Raw genomic sequence first — 18,922 nt, forward strand, 5'->3', positions numbered from 1 at the left:
CCTCTCTCAAAGTGAGAGTCCAAGTTTCACAACCATACAGAACAGCCGGTAATATAACTGTTTTATAAATTCTAACTTTCAGATTAGATCATTAGCTGTAGGAAAATGTCTCCAATTTTAGTCGCAGAAGCTCGGCTTTTCAGTAACTTGAGCTTCAATTGAAACGATTTGATTGTACGTACGCTTTATTGTTTAATACGGTGTTCACATATTGAGACTTTTCGTAATATTAAAAAGAAATGCTACTTAGGCTATGCAATCGGAGTCTTCAGTAATTTACGCGTGCGATCGATCTTTTCTATGAGACACTTTCGGATTTCCTCTCGCAGAGAAAAGTGAGTGAAAGGGTAAATAATAAATTATAGAACAAGAGAATTAATACAAATGAGTGAGTGGCACATGAATATCTCCGCTTCCTTGTCGAGAATCGAACCTGGTTGCCTGGCATCGCATCCCTCTCAAGGCCGTCGTCGCATTCCTCCGTACCGCGCGTTCCGGGATAGAAATCCAGGTTAGTGAAGTCGAGATTTGAAAGCTGCTCCGCGGAGTCCCCTCTCCTGGGCTCCTCGGAGTTTTGACTGTTGCCAGCACCTCGGCAGCAACAGTACGTTCACAACAGTTGTGCGGCGAGTCGAGTGCCTACTGCCCTGGATTCGCGTGTGTCAGTGTGCGGTGCTGTGAACTTTCTTGGATTACTCGCTTCTTCGGACAGCAGCTCCGCTATGCCGCCAAGGTGAGCAGCGACGCCACGAGGGATTCTAGCCATAGTCGAGTCTTATTTTAAGTGGGGCATGGAGATGCCTCCGTCCCCAGGTGAAACGAAAACGAGTCCCTGCTTGCAGGGCCGTTAACTGATCGGCGACTGCCTTTGAGTCTGTTGGAAATTCATTTCCCATTCGATCAAGACATCTCGGTATTCTCCGGGTCCATAATTCGTGTTGATTTAAAAGTTTCCCTCAAACTGTGCCCTGTTTCTGGTGTTATATTCTCTGTATTAAAGTTTTTTTTTTATTTTTATTGGGTTATTTTACGACGCTTTATCAACATCTCAGGTTATTTAGCATCTGAATGGGATGAATGTTACAATGCCGGTGAAATGAATCCGGGGTCCAACACCGAAAGTTACCCGGCATTTACTCATATTGGATTGAGGGAAAACCCCGGAAAAAAACCTCAACCAAGTAACTTGCCCCGACCGGGAATCGAACCCTGGCCACCTGGTTTCGCGGCCAGACGCGCTAACGTTACTCCACAGGTGTGGACTGTATTAAAGTTAACACGTTAAATTACATTCATATATTTGAACTTCCTGATACAAAATCGTGTTTCCCGGCGCAGAATGCAAGCACCCCAACTTCACTGACTCTGTTTCTCTTTCGTTTGCATTCTTACAAAATGTTGAATTTCTTAAAGTTAAAATACAAGTGTACTTCAATTTAAGATCAGAACTAGCGATTATCTTTGGATGCTAGTCTTTATTGAACAAGAATGTGTAAACTATCAGCAGTTTGTTGTTTGTGCTGGAGATCTGGCTCGGAACCTCGCGGAGTGAGGGTGATTGTGGAGTAGCTATAGATGGAATGATGGTGATAATGGTGAGAGGACATGTTTTGTTTGAATAAGGAACAAGCCTAGCGAACTTCCTGTTCAGAAATAGGACCCACACCGCCCGGCCTGGCTGTGACCCATTTCACGGCGGCACTTCGAAGTCGGGACTGCACAAGTCGCGCTGAGTGTAGACCCGGAGGCTGCTTCTTGTTTTCGTTATAAACGCTGAACGCTAACACATGAAAGTAATTTCACATGAACTACAGCAGGGATAAAAATTGCAAATATTTTTTTTTCTCTCGATTTTTATAACAACGTTTTTTGGCGTCGAAGTACTAGCAGTCCAACGGTCAGCGCGTCTGGCCGCGAAACCAGGTGGCCCAGGTTCGAATCCCGGTCGGGGCAAGTTACCTGGTTGAGGTTTTTTCCGGGGTTTTCCTTCAACCCAATACGAGCAAATGCTGGGTAACTTTCGGTGCTGGACCCCGGACTCATTTCACCGGCATTATCACCTTCATTTCATTCAGACGCTAAATAACCTAAGATGTTGATACAGTGTCTTAAAATAACCCAATAAAATAAAAAAAGTACTAGCACGCTGTTTTTAAACAGTTTGTTTGCATAAAAAGTCATCAAAGAGCCGTGAACCAACACTAGGCATTTACAAGTAGCTCATGTGGTCACCATGAACCAAGACTACAGTTTGAGACAACACAGAACACATACAGTAGGAAGGATATAAATTTTGTTGTATACACAACCTGTGCTTTTTAAATAGGGTGTCGTATCACCTACCTACAAGCATGCAATTTATACAGCCTATGTACAAATCTGTTTCAAATTGAAGTTGTGTAGTAGCCCTGTACTTTCTACGCGCTTATTCAGGAATTCACGAAAGATTCAGACAGACATAGTCTACATTCAAGGCAATTCAACAGCTCACAGCTCGTAGTAATAGAGGCATATCGCATCGTTTGTTGGCTATATTAGCAATCAATACGGTCGGTCAATTTCTACCAGCCGACTACATAGAATTATATTTCTGAAGTCAAGAATCAATTCCTTTAATACTAGTATGACAGGCGAGAATAAAGATAGCAGAGTTGAGCTCTGACGTGAGACGTAAATTTTATTTATTTTATTGGGTTATTTTACGACGCTGTATTAACATCTAGGTTATTTAGCGTCTGAATGAATTGGTGATAATGCCTGTGAAATGAGTCCGGGGTCCAACACCGAAAGTTACCCAGCATTTGCTCGTATTGGATTGAAGGAAACCCCCGGATAAAACCTCAACCAGGTAACTTGCCCCAACAGGGATTCGAACCCGGGCCACCTGGTTTCGCGGCCAGACGCGCTGACCAGGTGTGGACGAGCCGTAAATCCGAGGCACGATTTTCACAGCTCGCCTTCCACGTTATCTACCTTAAAAATTGCATTCGGCCAGGCGTGGACTTTCAAAATTTTAATCTAACGCCAAAGCATTGTAATCACTCGACAACGTACGGAGATAGAAAGTTCAACGGGCGCTGAAACGCATTCCAAGAGAAAGAGAAATCAAATGAAAACCACAGTAGCTTACTCCTAATCATTAGATAAAATAATTCCGTCGTGACTTTTCTGTGGGTGAAGGGACAGGACCGCACAAAAACCGCAAACAAACGTTTGCATGCGGGCAGCCTACTGAGCAGGGGAGTACAGAGAGTTCATTGACTACTGTCGCAGTGTGCGACATTTTACTTTCGTTCGCCGCTAACAATAGTTATTACTTTGTTCCGTGTGCACGGAAACGTTTTATATTCTATTGGGTTATTTTACGACGCTGTATCAACATCTAGGTTATTTAGCGTCTGAATGAAATGAAGGTGATAATGCCGGTGAAATGAGTCCGGGGTCCAGCACCGAAAGTTACCCAGCATTTGCTCGTATTGGGTTGAGGGAAAACCCCGGAAAAAACCTCAACCAGTTAACTTGCCCCGAACGGGATTCGAACCCGGGCCACCTGGTTTCGCAGTCAGACCCGCTGACCGTTACTCCACAGGTGTGGACGAAACGTTTTATAAAAAAAAGAAGCGATCATTCTGTAAAAGTGAGAAACACTCCACATAGAAAACGCAACTAGTGAAAAAATGATTACGTATGCACGTGAGAGATGGTTCATGGGAAGTGAGTGCGAACACTTTCAAGTGACAATTCCTCGGGTGGTTATTTTACACAGGAAATATGTTAGATTTGCGAGGTAGGTAGAACAGCTAACCTATGACCTACAGTCCAAGATCAAGAAGTCAATAAAACATGTAGAGTATCAAGCGCTTGGGAAAGTTTCGTCAGGATAGTGTTCCCACTGCTCCACGGTTACGCTCTGATTACTTGACAACGTCGGAGCAGTCGAAATCACCCTCACCGCGACCCGAAGGCAGTCAGGGCACAGCAGGCGTTAAATACGTATTACAGATATTTGTAACTGAAATTAAGTAGCCTATATCGGCATATAAACGTGACAGAAGACAAACTTAACGCTAGATAAAATTAAACAAGAAATGCGATGGCTAAGAAGAAATGCCTCGTGTCTGTGAATTTGCAGGTGAATCAGAAAACTGTTTTAAAACTTAATTTCTCTCAAAATAGACAAATTTTTCATGTATACTTCTGCTTTGGAATATCTTGTAGCTATTCCAGAACGAAATATTAGTTAACATAATAACGTATCCTAAATAATAATGCAGTTAAACTACCTAATAACCATTTTAGATATCGTCAAGACAAGTGTGGGTTTTCGGCATCGCTAAAATGTTTTGGATAATCTGTCTCTGCATCAGCTATTTCTCTCAAACAAGACGTCAAACTTCATTCATAAGCGTTAAATCCCATTTCTTTGCCTCTACTTCAGAAAAGAATAATGAAGATTTTTTTTGTCAAAGGTTCTGGCTGATATGTACATCTATTACCAGGCAGTGCATCTCACTGCGACGATATGTGTCAGAGGAAGAACAATTGTCTGAAGTGTGATTAGGGTAATATGTTACTAGTCAGCGACGTACACAATGGAGGGGGAAAGGAACTGGCCACTCTATCCCATTATCTCTTGGGTTAGTTGTCTCATGAGTGTTTCCTTATTGGTGTCATTTATATGGTTCAAACCTGTCTTCTAATTTATCTCGTGTGAAAAAAAAAAAAACGTTGCAAGCAAAAAGATGACATACGAACATTTCATAATGCTAGATGAAATAGTATGTTAGGTCTTTCATTTGAATCAAAATACAGCACAGAATCTGGGCAAATTCATTTTCATATTATGGACCAGGATTATACAATCAGTTTATTAAAATAAATCCACAATTCAATAACCTTAAAAATTTTCAGTAAGAGAATTGAATATTAAGTTATATTTCTTTAAATTAAAATGTCCATTACTTAAATTTTTCCGTATAAATATTATTATAACTGGTTTTTTTCTCCTCAATTTCTACTTCAACTATATCACTTCTAGTATTAAGTATATATTATGTAACTAGATCTGCCCCAAGCACGAGAATTTTTCTTTTGGGAGGAAATTATATATATATATATATATATATGTAGTCTAACTTAAATGTAATTTGTGATTTAATTAAATTTATTTAAAATTAAAAATGAAATATAAGAGCAAATATGTAATTATATTCTGAATATATGACGTAATTCATCCGGAATTGGACACGAAATATAACAGTTTTAGTAAAAAAGTCAACAGTTTTTTATTTTAAATCGAAAATACACAACGGCACTCCAGTCGAAAACAAAGCCAATCATTTTTCCGTGATTACGCACAAGGAACTGAAGAAAGGAGACGGGATGCTCAACGTCAATCAATTATTGTATACAGAATTAGATCTGCTGTCCGTTGCCAATTCAATCCAAGTTTTTAATACCGGAGGCTACAGGTATACCGGAATGCAGATAGAGCAGGTTCGTTCCTTTTAAATTCAATTTTACGAATGGGGGAAACACTAATGGCCGTATTCATAGACATTTTTAGCGCGGGCTTCCGGTGGATGATCAACGTTTTTCGTATTCATAAGCCAGTGTTAGCGACATGATATTATATGAATCCTGTACAAGTAATCAGTCGATAGCCGGGGCTAGTTTGCACGCTCGTAGCGCGGGCTAGCGAAATGTCTATGCATAGCACCCTGAGAGACTATTTACAGATTAAGAGTTAAAAAGGAGTCTCCATGCATCACTAGCTACTGCACCACATTTAAACGCCGGTTTTCATGAAGAGAACAATACACTAATCAATTTATATTTCATAATATAGATTAAATAGCTTATCTTAACTAATTCATGCGTGTTCAACACGGAAATGACAGTAAAAAGTTTGTAAACCATCACGCTTTATGTTTTAGGTATTTCCTGTTCAGTTGGAAAACCCAAGATTTTTACATATTAAAAACTGTATTGTAATCTACTTAAAGACACAGTTCCCTAAATTGAGTGATGCTAAATTTAAAAACAATCCAGAAATTAGGAAACTTTTGAAAGACACAATTTTAAATACTCAAACCTAAGGAAATCTATTGAACATGTTGTCAAAGAAATTTCAGGGAATCACAGGGCTGAAAACTACGACTAATTAATAAAGGTAGTCGACCTGGTTGGCGAGTTGGTATAGCGCTGGCCTTCTATGCCCAAGGTTGCGGCTTCGATCCCGGGCCAGGTCGATGGCATTTAAGTGTGCTTAAAACTCCTGCGGGACAAAATTCTGGCACATTCGGCGACGTTGATATAACCTCTGCAGTTGCGAGCGTCGTTAAATAAAACATAACATTCATTAATAAAAGGCTTGCTGAGAAATTATAAAAAATATGGGATGCCTTATGTCGCTGAAGACTCACTTTTTGTATTCGCATTTGGACTTCTTCTTTCTGAACAATTTGGGGCTGTAAAGGATGCGTAGGCTGGAGCGATTTTACCAGGTATCGCTACAATATAGCAACGGTATCAAGGAAGATGGGATCCGCGGGAATGGACGATCACTGATTACGGCTACTGCTGGTTTAAAAAAGGACGATTTTTTAGTTCCCATAAAAGGAAAAAATAGACAAGTTCTTAATTTTTCTCCATTTTATTAGACATGTGGGAAGCGTTACAGTAATTCTTTGTGCTTAATAGTTTATATTAATTTAACAGCTGCATTTGGGCATTTACGTAGTTTACTTTAATAAAACATTAAGCTTCCTAACTGAACTACGTATTTCTTAACGAACAGGACGTCCACAAAACAAAATAGTCTGGCTGGGCGGAAGAGAAGGCCTACTGGCCTTAGCTCTGCCAGATTAAATAAATAAATTATTATTATTAGAATTTTCTATTTAGTTTTATTAAGTTCGCGAATATCTCCTTACTTTAAAATCTTGCTTAACTTACTGTAATAAGAGTTGTTTCTTATATGTTTTCTCCCCCAAAAACAGAACTAAAATAGGCCTAGATAGCCTATTTCTCGCAATGAAGCATTGCAGATAATATTTTAAAATTTTCTACAGTTATAAAGCACTTCATGAGAAAAAAATTAAACACTCTAAAAGTAATAAAGATCACGTTGTTTAATTAAATTTACTACCTTCTCACAATTTCGTCAATTCCTGGACATGTACAGTAGGCCTATTTAATTATCTCGTTGCTGCAGTTTTAGGTATCCTGATTGAATGAATTCAAAGATATTCGTAATTAAGTTATACATTTTGAATTGCAATATTTTTATTCATATTCTCAAACTGCACACACATCATGTATAATTATTCTAATAATTATAGTCTTAGAAGGAATATTGGCGATCGTACGTAACACATTTTCTCACATATAACTCGCACCAATGCACCGTAGAAATGATAAGCTAGGTTATCCGAAAATCAGTTGAACACAGACGTTACTTGTTGATATTTATGGTTGCCATCAATGAGCTGTACCGTCAGTGTTGTTCAATCCTAAATTCACTTTCGATTTAAGCTGCTATGCTGCGTTCGTGTGAAGATTATTAAAAAATAGTAACACTTTCGATGGTAAGTGCCAGTTGTGCGACATGTTCTGAAAGAGTTCGGATAAGCGGAACCAACCGAAATAAATTACTTACAACGTTTATAAGTACCTATTTTACTTTAAGTATTACATGATAAACCATTATTTCGTATTGGCGTGGCTTTTATTGACGTTTTATTCTGTGCAATACTAATAAAATGTTCAGTTGTAGCGCTGTTTAATGCAAACATTATGTTACACACTAAACTGAATCGAAATAACGACGCAGACATGATAATACAGGGACATCATTTTATTTTTACTTCAATTTTTGTTGTACCTGAGTTTTTGAATGTACTTCACTCCCACCCCTTCTACTAACGAAGTTCCAACTGTCTTCCACACAGAACCAAGGCCGCAGTACTGAGTTAGTGATCATAGTACGTTTCAGAAATATGTTCGCGTTTTCCAGTGACGAAAACTTCCAATATTGAATCATATTTTCGCACAGGTACTGTCGTCCGTTAGCCTACGTCGCATCCCGATATCCCCCAACTGCTTCTGCTCGCTCCACTGTAAAGACTAGTAGCTGGGCTTTCTTAGCTCTTTTCTGAAAACATTAATTTCTGTTAGGAATGAATTGGATGTCTATGTAATATTATGCAACTGTTTAAAATAACTTAAATAAAATGGCCTCGTTAAGTAGTTAACTATCACGTAATTCCCCCCCTTTCTACGATCGTGCGACATAATCACTTGGACGGACAGTAGATAGCATGTCTGAGTAATTTTATCGTTTCGGATCGGACAGAAGTGAAGATTGAATTTACAGTACGTAAGGTACTCTTTTATAGAGTAGGTACAGAATTATTTCAACATGAGTTACTAAGTATGAAAGACGAAACTGGTAATTTGAATTAGATGCAATATTCTATAGTACGATAATATGCACATTAGAACTGAAGCCTGTATCGAAATGAACGGCCACCATTTTCAAAAATGTGTTTAAATATCCATATTATGATTATTTTTCAATTTAACTTCATTCTCTATATTGTACGCTAATGTGCTGTAGACAGTATAATATACACTGCATAATGAATACGTCCACATGGACAGCTCAGTTCGTGAGTAAAAACACTCATTGTTAATACTGTACTGTATTTTGATGAAACAAAACTTAATGAAAATTATCACACTCAAAATCGCGATATTTCCTACTTTACGTAAATGGATGAACTACTTTTCTTCCCTCCTGTATGTAGTAAAGTGATTTGTTTGTATTTTACGCCAGTATCATCGAACTCCAGTCGTGGAAGGGGGTAGCAATCTGTGTTTCCGGTTCTTTAAAGGTATAGCCAGGTTAATACTAAAAATGGCAGTAAAAATAAAATGATGTCCCTGTACATAAAGAAGTGTTTGTTCAAACCATACAGAAGTCGAGTGACAGTACTTAATCACTGTACATATATGCAGAGGATGAAAGTTGTTTCGGAAGCAACCCGTCGAAGGATCATACGAGCACAGAGCGTGGGTGAGGCAGCAGGAGAACAGTCACATCCGTCAAGCTGCTCCTTTCTACTGCAGAGCTCTGTAAATAGGCCTACATCTCAAATTGGCAACATTATAACATAACCATAGTTTCCCTCGCTACTTGCAGCCCACTATTTTAGACAGCCTGGTTCTTTTAATAAGATTTTCACTGTGTAAAGTTTTCGCTAAAGGAATGGGACAGGAAATGCAAATAAATATTTAAACAGGGAAGCGTTCTAGCACGAACTGTAATATTTTAAGATCAGACGTGTCAACGACGAGAATAGGGGAAAGGCCGGTAAACACCTTTCACTCTGTCCTTACATTTCAATCCCAAGTCGAGTCCGCTCTCAGGGTCACGGCACGAGGGCGAAGACAACCAGAACATCCGCCAATCTTGGATAATCGGATACAGAGAATGGCGCCGAGCTTTTCAAACACATGAGCAGCAAGCTGATTTATATACTACAATCGCCACGCTGTTATTCCCGGCGTGATTCCTCCTCTTTGCTTACGCCTTAGAAAGTGAAGGCTCTATAAAGTCTAGGTAGGTAGTATCGTTCACCATTTTTGTTCTTTCGTTGCCGAGCTATCAGACGAGGAATCTATTTGCCACACCGTTAAACATTATCATGTCGTAGCTCCTATGATGATAAATCAAACGCACTATAATTCAGCAAATAATTGAGCGGCAAATAACGTCTTCGTGTGCTTTCTGCGAACGCCAACGAAAGAGCCAAAATGGCGGGCGATTATATTAAGTATTTATCGAGTCTTAGGAAATGCATAACGTCATCATCAGCTAATCACAAGACGCACACGTTTAAATGCAGCCGATTTGCAACGTGATTGGCTGCCGGAAATAAGAGCGACGGGACTATAACTTTAAACACTCTCTTTTCTAAACCGTCAATAGTTTTTTCTCTTCTGCTTCTTCTTCTTCTTGTTAATAAAAGATTTTCATTTCTCTTAATGATCTTAAATTACCATCACGTGCCTCGCCATCTCATTTATGATTTTACATATTCAACTTATGTTCAATGAACCGATTTCTTTTGATACCCAACTTCGATATAATCTGCTTATATTGTACTATAATTCTCTTCTCAAATTTTACCTTATTTTCACGGCTTGCAGAAATTCTATATTACATTTCTCTCGATATCAGTTTCCCATTTCTCCATAATATTACTTAATTATTTTATTTTCTTAACTAAAATAGTCCCCATCGCAGTATCCATACCCATTTCAACTCTAGCAGCCATGTTTGAGAAATTTCTTGGAATAGCGTACCGTATCTAATTTTTTATAAAAATTTGGATTTTATACCATCGATAGGCCTATATCTCATTTCCTCATATTTCTATTCTATTTAACAACTTCGATTCAATAATCGCTCTATAAATATCATTTAATTTTTTTACTTCTTATATTTGGCCATTTAGTCAAACGTCTGTTGACTGCTGGGAGAACATCCTAAATATGTACATTTAGATATATGTTAATAAATATGGGAAATGCCTCTTAGTATTCGGTTGAGAAGCTTTTGTCCTCCAATCTGCTCAAAAAAGAAGAAAGTTAGAATTTACAAACAGTTATATTACCGGCTGTTTGTATGCTTGTGAAGCTTGAACTCTCACTTTGAGAGGAACAGAGGTTAAGGGTGTTTGAGAAGATGCTTAAGGAAAATATTTGGGGCTAAGAGGGATGAAGTTACAAAATAATGGAGAGAGTTACACAACGTAGAACTGCAAGCAATTAGGAACATTAAATCCAGACGTTTGAGATGGGCAGGGCATGTAGCAAGTATTGGTGAATCCAGAAATGCATACAGAGTGTTAGTTGGGAGGCCGGAAGAAATTAAATCTATGGGAAAGCCGAGACGTAGACGGGGGGATAATATTAAAATGTATTTGAGAGAGGTGGAATATGATGGTAGAGATAGGATTAATCTTGCTCAGGATAGGGACCGATGGCGGGCTTATGTGAGGGCGGCAATGAACCTGCAGGTTCTCTAAAAGCCAAAAGTAAGTAGGATATCTGTATAGTAATTTTATCATACATACAGATGTTTCTATTACTTTCCCCACTTGAAATCACAGTTAAATTTACACAATTTCGTTCACAAATCTGGGACGATGCAGTTTAATCTATATATCTCGGAACAGCAATCTGCACATGTTTAAGTGGATAACAACATTACATCACAGCGAACAGAGCAATGGTGGAATAATATAATACACGAAGCTTGGCTCGGAACCTCGCAGAGTGAGGATGATTGCTGCTGGAATGATGATAATGGTGAAGGGAACCGGGAGAACCCCGAGGAAAAACCCCTCGCTCCCGCTTTGTCCTCCAAAATTCCTTCATGGCTCAGACGGGGATCGAACCCAAGTCACCACGATTGAAAGCATAGAGATTAGCCGCGATGATGGAATAATGACAAAGGGAACAGCGCTACTCCCAGCAGTTCTGTTAAGCCGGATGCTGGGACACGTCACGTCCCTCCCACTCTGTTAAAGAGAGCAAGTAATGCTACACTTGCACAAGATGAACAAAGCATCTCTAGAAAGTGAAGGTATTGTTCTGCTTTCATTACACAAGGATGACTCCTAGCGTTCGAGGGTCTTGGTAACGGCCATACAGTTTCGACTTGAGAGCTGCAGTTCTGTGTCACCAAATATTGTTTCCTTTCTACGTATATTTACAAACAAGCGCTCGCCGTTCGTTGATTCTCTGTAGGCCTTACGTTCAGGATCACACATGACAGACACATGTGCTGCCTGCAGATCGGTGTGAATTGTGAAATGAGGGCACACAAAATGGTTAAATTATCCGTTGCGGCGTAATATAATACTTGTCCGGTAGTTTTAGTAGAATATTCTACGGTACAAATCGTCAAAGAATTGATAGCATTGAAAGAAACTTCAAAGCAAGCATAGGAATCTAAGTCAGTAGAACTTGGTTATAGCGACCTCGTTTTGTGCGACACCTCGCCTATAACGTCAAATATTCTGTGGTCCCAATTAATTCCCCATAAGACATATCCTTTTCTACCTTGCTTAATACTACAAACGTATATGCGTCTACCTCGCATATAACGTCATTTTCAACCTCAGTTTGGAATACAATTTTCTAAGAACCAAAGTATTTTAAGAAATATTTTGCTGAAATCTAACAAATCCTTTACTGTTCCCTTCTATCATAGACCTCTGGAATGCAGGCAGATTCCCCATCCCATTGCAACCTGCCCGAATTCATGCGGTATTAATGGTACCTGCATGCGGTCAGTTTCGACAGGAAGTTTTCACTAAGTGCACGCATTTTAACGCAGTATGGCCACTAAAAGAAGTGAGTGACGCTTTAGAAGCCATTAGAATTGTGAACATTTCTATGAATAGTCTTCCTCGTATGTAATCGTGAAAACTTTGTAACTAATTCAACAGTTCATAGCATACTGTAAATACACGTCAAAAAATGACTTTCATACTCCATCGGCAAGTCTATCGTGCTATCAAAAAGGAGTGCGTTATATGGCAGTAAAAATTTTTAATAGCCTCCCTATCGATATAAAAAATGAAACTCAAAACATAAAATTATTTAGGGCCAAATTAAAGAAGTACCTAATTTCTCACGCCTTCTATTCTGTAGGTGAATTCATGACATTCAATAACGCTTCATGAAATTGATACTAAAACTTTGTGTTGTACTAGTAGACTATATTGTAAATCTCGTCTGTATATATTTCATCTAGACTGTGACTATAAATTAAGATTTTATAATAGTATTAAGTTTTTTGACTTGTTCCATATTCTAGCTGTAAGCAATGTATGAATACCATGGAATGTTAATAAATACAATACAATACAATACAATACAATACAAAGCCAGAGGAGGGAGTATGAAGCTAGAAGAGGGAGCAGTGAAATTGCAACTGAAATAATGAACACAGAATTTAATTCAGAAAGTGTATATTGGGCAAGTAGGAGACAACAGAGTAAAATGACTGATTACTTCACTCCTCAGTAAATAAGTTTGATGAGTAATGAACAAACTGTTTTAATACAGCATACTGTATTTATAATTGTACGTGTATTTTATTGTGTTCATGGTATGCTTAAAAGTGAATACATAAATCTAAAATAAGCCTAATTAAGTTTGTTATTTTTCATTTCCTACCTCACTAGACTGATAATATGAATCTCGGTTACTACGACACTCGTTTATAACAACATAATTCTCAAGGTCCCTTGGATGTCGTTATAACCAAGTTCTACTGTATATATTTTTTTACTTAAAGGTTAAGGAATCTTCCAACAAGCAAAGAAATGCCATTGCAGCATACTCAGGTAGAGCTGTAAGCTGGTTATCAGTGTTATAATTGGGGTGCGTGGTAATTTGGACATGTGTGTGAGATATCAAATAGGTATTTAACTAGAAGTTACAGACATACGGAAAGAATTTGCGTTACTTCACTTCAGGGGAGGTTACCGGGTTTGAACCACCCCCCCCTTGAACTGTTTACAAAAATTACATACTTAGATTTGAATATTTTTTTTATCCATAATCGTTTTCCCTTCTCTAATTTTTCACTGTCAGAGTAACAAAATCTACATCGACATAAGGCATAGTCCTCCTAACCCTCCTTCAATATAATCCCTGTGCTTGGTGCTGCGGCACGTTCGAATTATAACAATGCTATGAGACTGTTTGTGATTACGTATTCCGTCTCTTTTTTAATTAAATGTATATTTTTTTATTATTGTTATTTCAAAGTTAATACTGATTGTGTATAGGTATTCAATCTCTCTTTTTTACTTAATTATGTTTATTATTATTTTTAAGTTCATATTTGTATACCGGTATGTATTTTTTCTGTATGTGATTTGATCCTGGTTGAGTGGAAGAGAAGGCCTGATGGCCTTAACTCTGCCAGGGAAAATAAAACTATTAAAAAGCCTAGTACCGACCTTGTAATATAATGAAGCCGACACAACATGAAATTTAACTTGTTGTGAAACATAGGTATTGAAAAGTTTGTTTTGACAGTTCTGCAGTGCAGAAGTTAAGTATTGTGCATTGTCGATTTTAAACTCACTATAAGAGGGTATTCACCCATTCGTTAGTTTGAGTTCTGACTTTATTGCGAAATATTCGTTTAACGTTTTGTGCATTTACCAATTCATATTTTAAATAGTAACAATAATGATAATAATAATACACAATATTTAAAATATCGATAATGTAAATTTTAAACAATTTAAATAATTCTGCTTACGCCACAAACTTCACTTAAATAATCACCGATCACAGACATTTTTCTATCAGTAATTACAAATTTATTGAGGAAATGACGTAAGCATACACAATAAAGTTAAAGTAACCCCGCACGAACTTAAATTACTTCAAAAATGCAAGTAATTCAACTGGACTATAAATTCAAATTATAATTAAGTTAATTTGAACATGAAATAAAATGATACAGCTGAGACTGAAAGTAAAATAAAATCCTCTCTAACAAGGAAAATTACACAACCCAACACAAGACTTTCGTGACGACCCTATCAATTTAAATCTTTAACGTTGCTATCTCATTTCTAATTAAATCTCTTTCTAACAAGGGAACACCAATGTGTTTTCCTATAGAAACTCTCAGTATACTGTACACTCACTCACGTAACTTCTGGAACTATATGAATTCCATACATTCTTTACTGCAGTGAAGTATTAAAGCTGTTTGAGGTCAAATTCCTGCGCTCAGGGTGAGATCTCGTACCTGTAGTCACGAAGCCGTCCCTATGCTTCAGAATCTGCTTACTATACGCTTACAGTCATTTTAATAGAAATGATAGATAACGTCGCCTGTCGTAATAGAATCTTCGTGTATCTATGGTTGCATAGTATTCTAGGAAAACTGCCGTATTCTACACTGTAATGCCGTAACCTGCCAAAGCTTTACAACACTAGCCACGAGTACTTCTCCTCCAATGAGAGGCTATTATACCTTTCACTTTAATAATGTTATCTTCTCGATTGCAAATGACAAGTCTCTGAACTTAAATATATACAATAGTTATTTATGGTACTTGTGAGGTAAGTGAATCTTTATTGCGGGAGTGCTTAAATTACACGAACGCAATGAAGATCACGCTCACAAGTACCATACGTAATTTTATCCATGACCATAACGAAAAATTTTGTTTTATAAAAGAAAATATGTTGAAAATAGGTCCTCATATAATCACATATCATGGCATGGATTTTAGAATCGATACTTTTACTAGGTAGGTCATGATGTAGGAGGCCATGATTAGTGAAGAATGGTGTCTAAGGCGTTAGATAAATAACAAATTATAATTAATTATATAATTTTAATATTTTTTTTCATTTCAAAAGTGTATTTTCATCTTTTTGAAGTTTCAGGGATTATTTAGAAGTGTTCACGGGACTAATGTAGTTAAAATAATTTCACATTTTACTTCTGTAAACTTAAGAGGAATATTAAAACTTAATTAATCATCGTGTCTGTTTAGCTCAGTTGGCTAACGCGTGTTGTTATAAAATATAAAATCCTATGAACCCAACTTCGCAAGTTCAAGTCTCCTCGCATCCCAAAAGGTAAATTATTACAAAATTAAAAAAAAAAAAATACATATTAGATATGGATGCAATGCACAACTTACGACGTAGTAGATAGAGAAAAAGAATGAGATTGAGTGTATGAATATTTAAGAAATGGTAATAAAGAAGTATATGTAGTGACATCTAGTAACTAATACGAGCATATTAACTTCTTGAGAATTGTTGAATGGAAAAGTATACGTGTGTGCCCGGGTACTAGGAAAATACTAATGAACTGTGAGATAAAGTTCATCTCACTAGTGGAATAAAGTAATGTTGAATAAAAGCCTACTTTACAAACGCAAAAGTATTTAGTAAAGGCATGTTTTTCGTTATGGTTATGGATAAACAATATTAAACAATTCCAAACTCTCTCTTTCGGTTCTAGATTAGTGGTACACTATAAACACACAGGCATTCTATCGGAATAAAAAGTGAACAATTAGACCACTTTTCTATGAAATCCGTTGCTTAGCACGTGTAACAACACTGAAAAGTGTGTCATTTTTTTCTAACCGAAGAAATGGTATTGTTTTGTGTGAAATGGTGTACATCTCTTAACGAGTTTGCGCACTACGATAACAGCCAGTAGAAGACAGTAGAACAGTTTCCCCCTAGTCTTTAAAAACGTACGAACGTCGGAATGAGTGACGTTCTTCCCCTCAACCACTTTGGAAAAAGAGACACGATATACTGTGTCCAGTCGTTTCTTATTATCAGACGCCACTGTTGTGTGAGTACGTAACTTGTACAGTGAGCCAGCTGGAGGACTTGGAGTTCCGCGACCTTCTTTTAACAACGAATTCTCTATAGCAATAGTTTCTATATTTTTAAGATTTGCAGTCTCAAAGATGTCTGTCCGCAAGGCAACAATTCTGGGCGAGAAAATGTGCAGTAATTCCACTAGAGTCTTCCACTTCAAAAATTCTAGCGTCATCAGCTAGGAGTCAACCCGTGAACCTCTAATCCAGTGATAAGTCTGAAAACCTTTAAGGACTGCTAACGAATATATTGATTTGTAAGAATACATAAAAAGACGCTAGCGTCAATGATACTAAATATAAACCGTTTCCACGCATTCATGTATTATACGGCCGGCCAGTTTTATTCTATTTATTTATTATTTTCCTAATAATTGTAACATAAAATATAATATATACAGAAAAACTTTAGTCACCCCTGAAAGAGTAGAACTCGTGCTCAGGGGCGGATTCCTGAATTGAAATTAATAATTTACAATACAATTTGTCTTATGTCTACTATGCAATTATAGTACATAAATTTAAATTGACAATTTTTCAATTTTTATAAAATCCATACATAACTTTCAAAATTTAATACTAGAACTATTAGAATTGACAAGATTAGGATATTTAAATATAAATTTGTTATATATTCTTGGGCCTAAATTACTACTATGATTAAATACTGTAACAGTGTTGCAGTGTTGCAATCTTAAAGAATCCATACCTTTTGTTTCATTACTATGAGAATACAATTCAAAACTATTTCGATTTTTATGTATGAATTTTATTAATACAATATAATAAATTTATCTTACGTTAAGCACATTAAAGTCTAAAAACAAATTTTGAGATGGAAAATCAATAGGTTTATGAAGACATATTTTAATTATTTCCTTCTGTAATAAATAAAATGGATTAAATTGGATTTAAATGAGCTATCCCATCCTATAATTCCATACATAATTACAAATAATTACAATAATTATACTTCGGTTGGCCGATCATCACCTTTTAATACGTTTACAGTTGCAATATGACAGACATATCAGCTGTGCTTACCTAGACTCAAGTTGTAAGCGCTCGCATTAACTCCGAAACATAAGAATACGTACTAATACTCGTATCACATCTAAGATATTTTTTCGCCTCTTTAATTTTAACCATTCGCTCAGCTGTTTACTGATCAATATTTCATCATATTTGTGCACTACGCTGTTTTACTGATCACTGATGAAAGCTCCAAACATTCAGCAGTGAAGCACGGTGCTCGAGGTGGGAGAGAAGCTGCCTCACAACCGCTTTGTCATTCAAATATCAGCGAATCTCTCTGGGTCGCCAGCTGCCTCGAGATGCTCTCACTTTTTGAAGTGCTAATGAAGTTTCAACGCGAGATGATTGGACAAGGACAGGTGCCTACAATGAAAATACAATTCACTGCCACTTCCAATTCGCTTCCGAATTCAATGTTTTATGCCTATGCGTACTTTAATCTCGGGATCAGATAATCTGATTGGGAAATTTAGTGATCTTACAGGATTACTAGAAAGATGACGTAACATTTCCCTGCATATTCTTCAGTTGCGAGCTTTTTCTCTACGTGAGGAAACTTTGCATCCTCCTGTGTAGTTCGTAGCGAAACAGAAACAGCAAGAGCCCTCTCACGATGGGATTGGGATGGTCAGCAGGGCACAACTGACCTTCGTGCCCCTTGTCGCAGATGTGGCAAAGAAACTGAAACTCCTTCACATTTCTGTTTCCGTCACAATGTCTTATAATTGCTGTGGACTCAAATCGAAGTTAACTTCTAAAAATTAAAGAAAATTATAAAGCAAAAATTATGATTTGTAAGAAAATTTTTATCTCATGAACCAGTTCTAGAATTTAAAAATCCATGCGCACATGTCTTTACCATGAAATGTAAATCCTTCACAGAAGATTTTTAAAAGCAAAATCAATTCTGAAGCCGTCAGAGACGTTTTGAATTTACGCTTAATTTAATATTATTAAAATACGTGAAAATTAATATCTAAGAAACTAATGAATGAAACTTTATGAAATTTGGTACTGTTATTTAAAAGTACAGACACAACAAACCCACCGAATTTGATAGAAATTAATCAAAACTTTAAAAGTTTCAAAATTCAGTCCCAGTGTCCCTTAACTGCCTGCCGCGATTTGATTTTATCGTCTACTGAAGTGCATTGCTGACATGGTAACGGTCCAGTGGACCGGAAGCATCTGAGTGACTGATAATCTCAATCAGTCGCTGCACTGAGTCGCTAGCATTACTCTAATGCAGCCGTGGCGAAAATGCGATCGTGCGCCGAGCCACTCTGTAACCTGCAACGTGCATAGCACCTATGTTCGGAGGTGGACACCCGAAGGGGAAGCACTTAAATATAATTTTATACAGTACAAGACTACAAACTAATGTTTAGTACGTGTAACGAAGAAAGAAATGAACAATATCACAACCT

The 18,922-nt window shown here is 37.2% G+C and overlaps 1 protein-coding gene across 1 annotated transcript in view; it reads left to right on the top strand.

The window, feature by feature from the left end:
• The first annotated feature begins 599 nt into the window (after positions 1–599).
• Positions 600–18,922, top strand: part of cysu (Curly Su) — a 207,826-nt gene continuing 189,503 nt past the window's right edge. Inside the window, exon 1 of the mRNA XM_069836400.1 lies at positions 600–733. Within this exon, the coding sequence (XP_069692501.1) occupies positions 723–733 (11 nt within the window). The 5' untranslated portion in view covers positions 600–722. The remainder of the gene's footprint in view (positions 734–18,922) is intronic.

The sequence above is a fragment of the Periplaneta americana genome, chromosome 9 (assembly GCF_040183065.1).
Source record: "Periplaneta americana isolate PAMFEO1 chromosome 9, P.americana_PAMFEO1_priV1, whole genome shotgun sequence".
Classification (NCBI taxonomy): Eukaryota; Metazoa; Arthropoda; class Insecta; order Blattodea; family Blattidae; genus Periplaneta; species Periplaneta americana.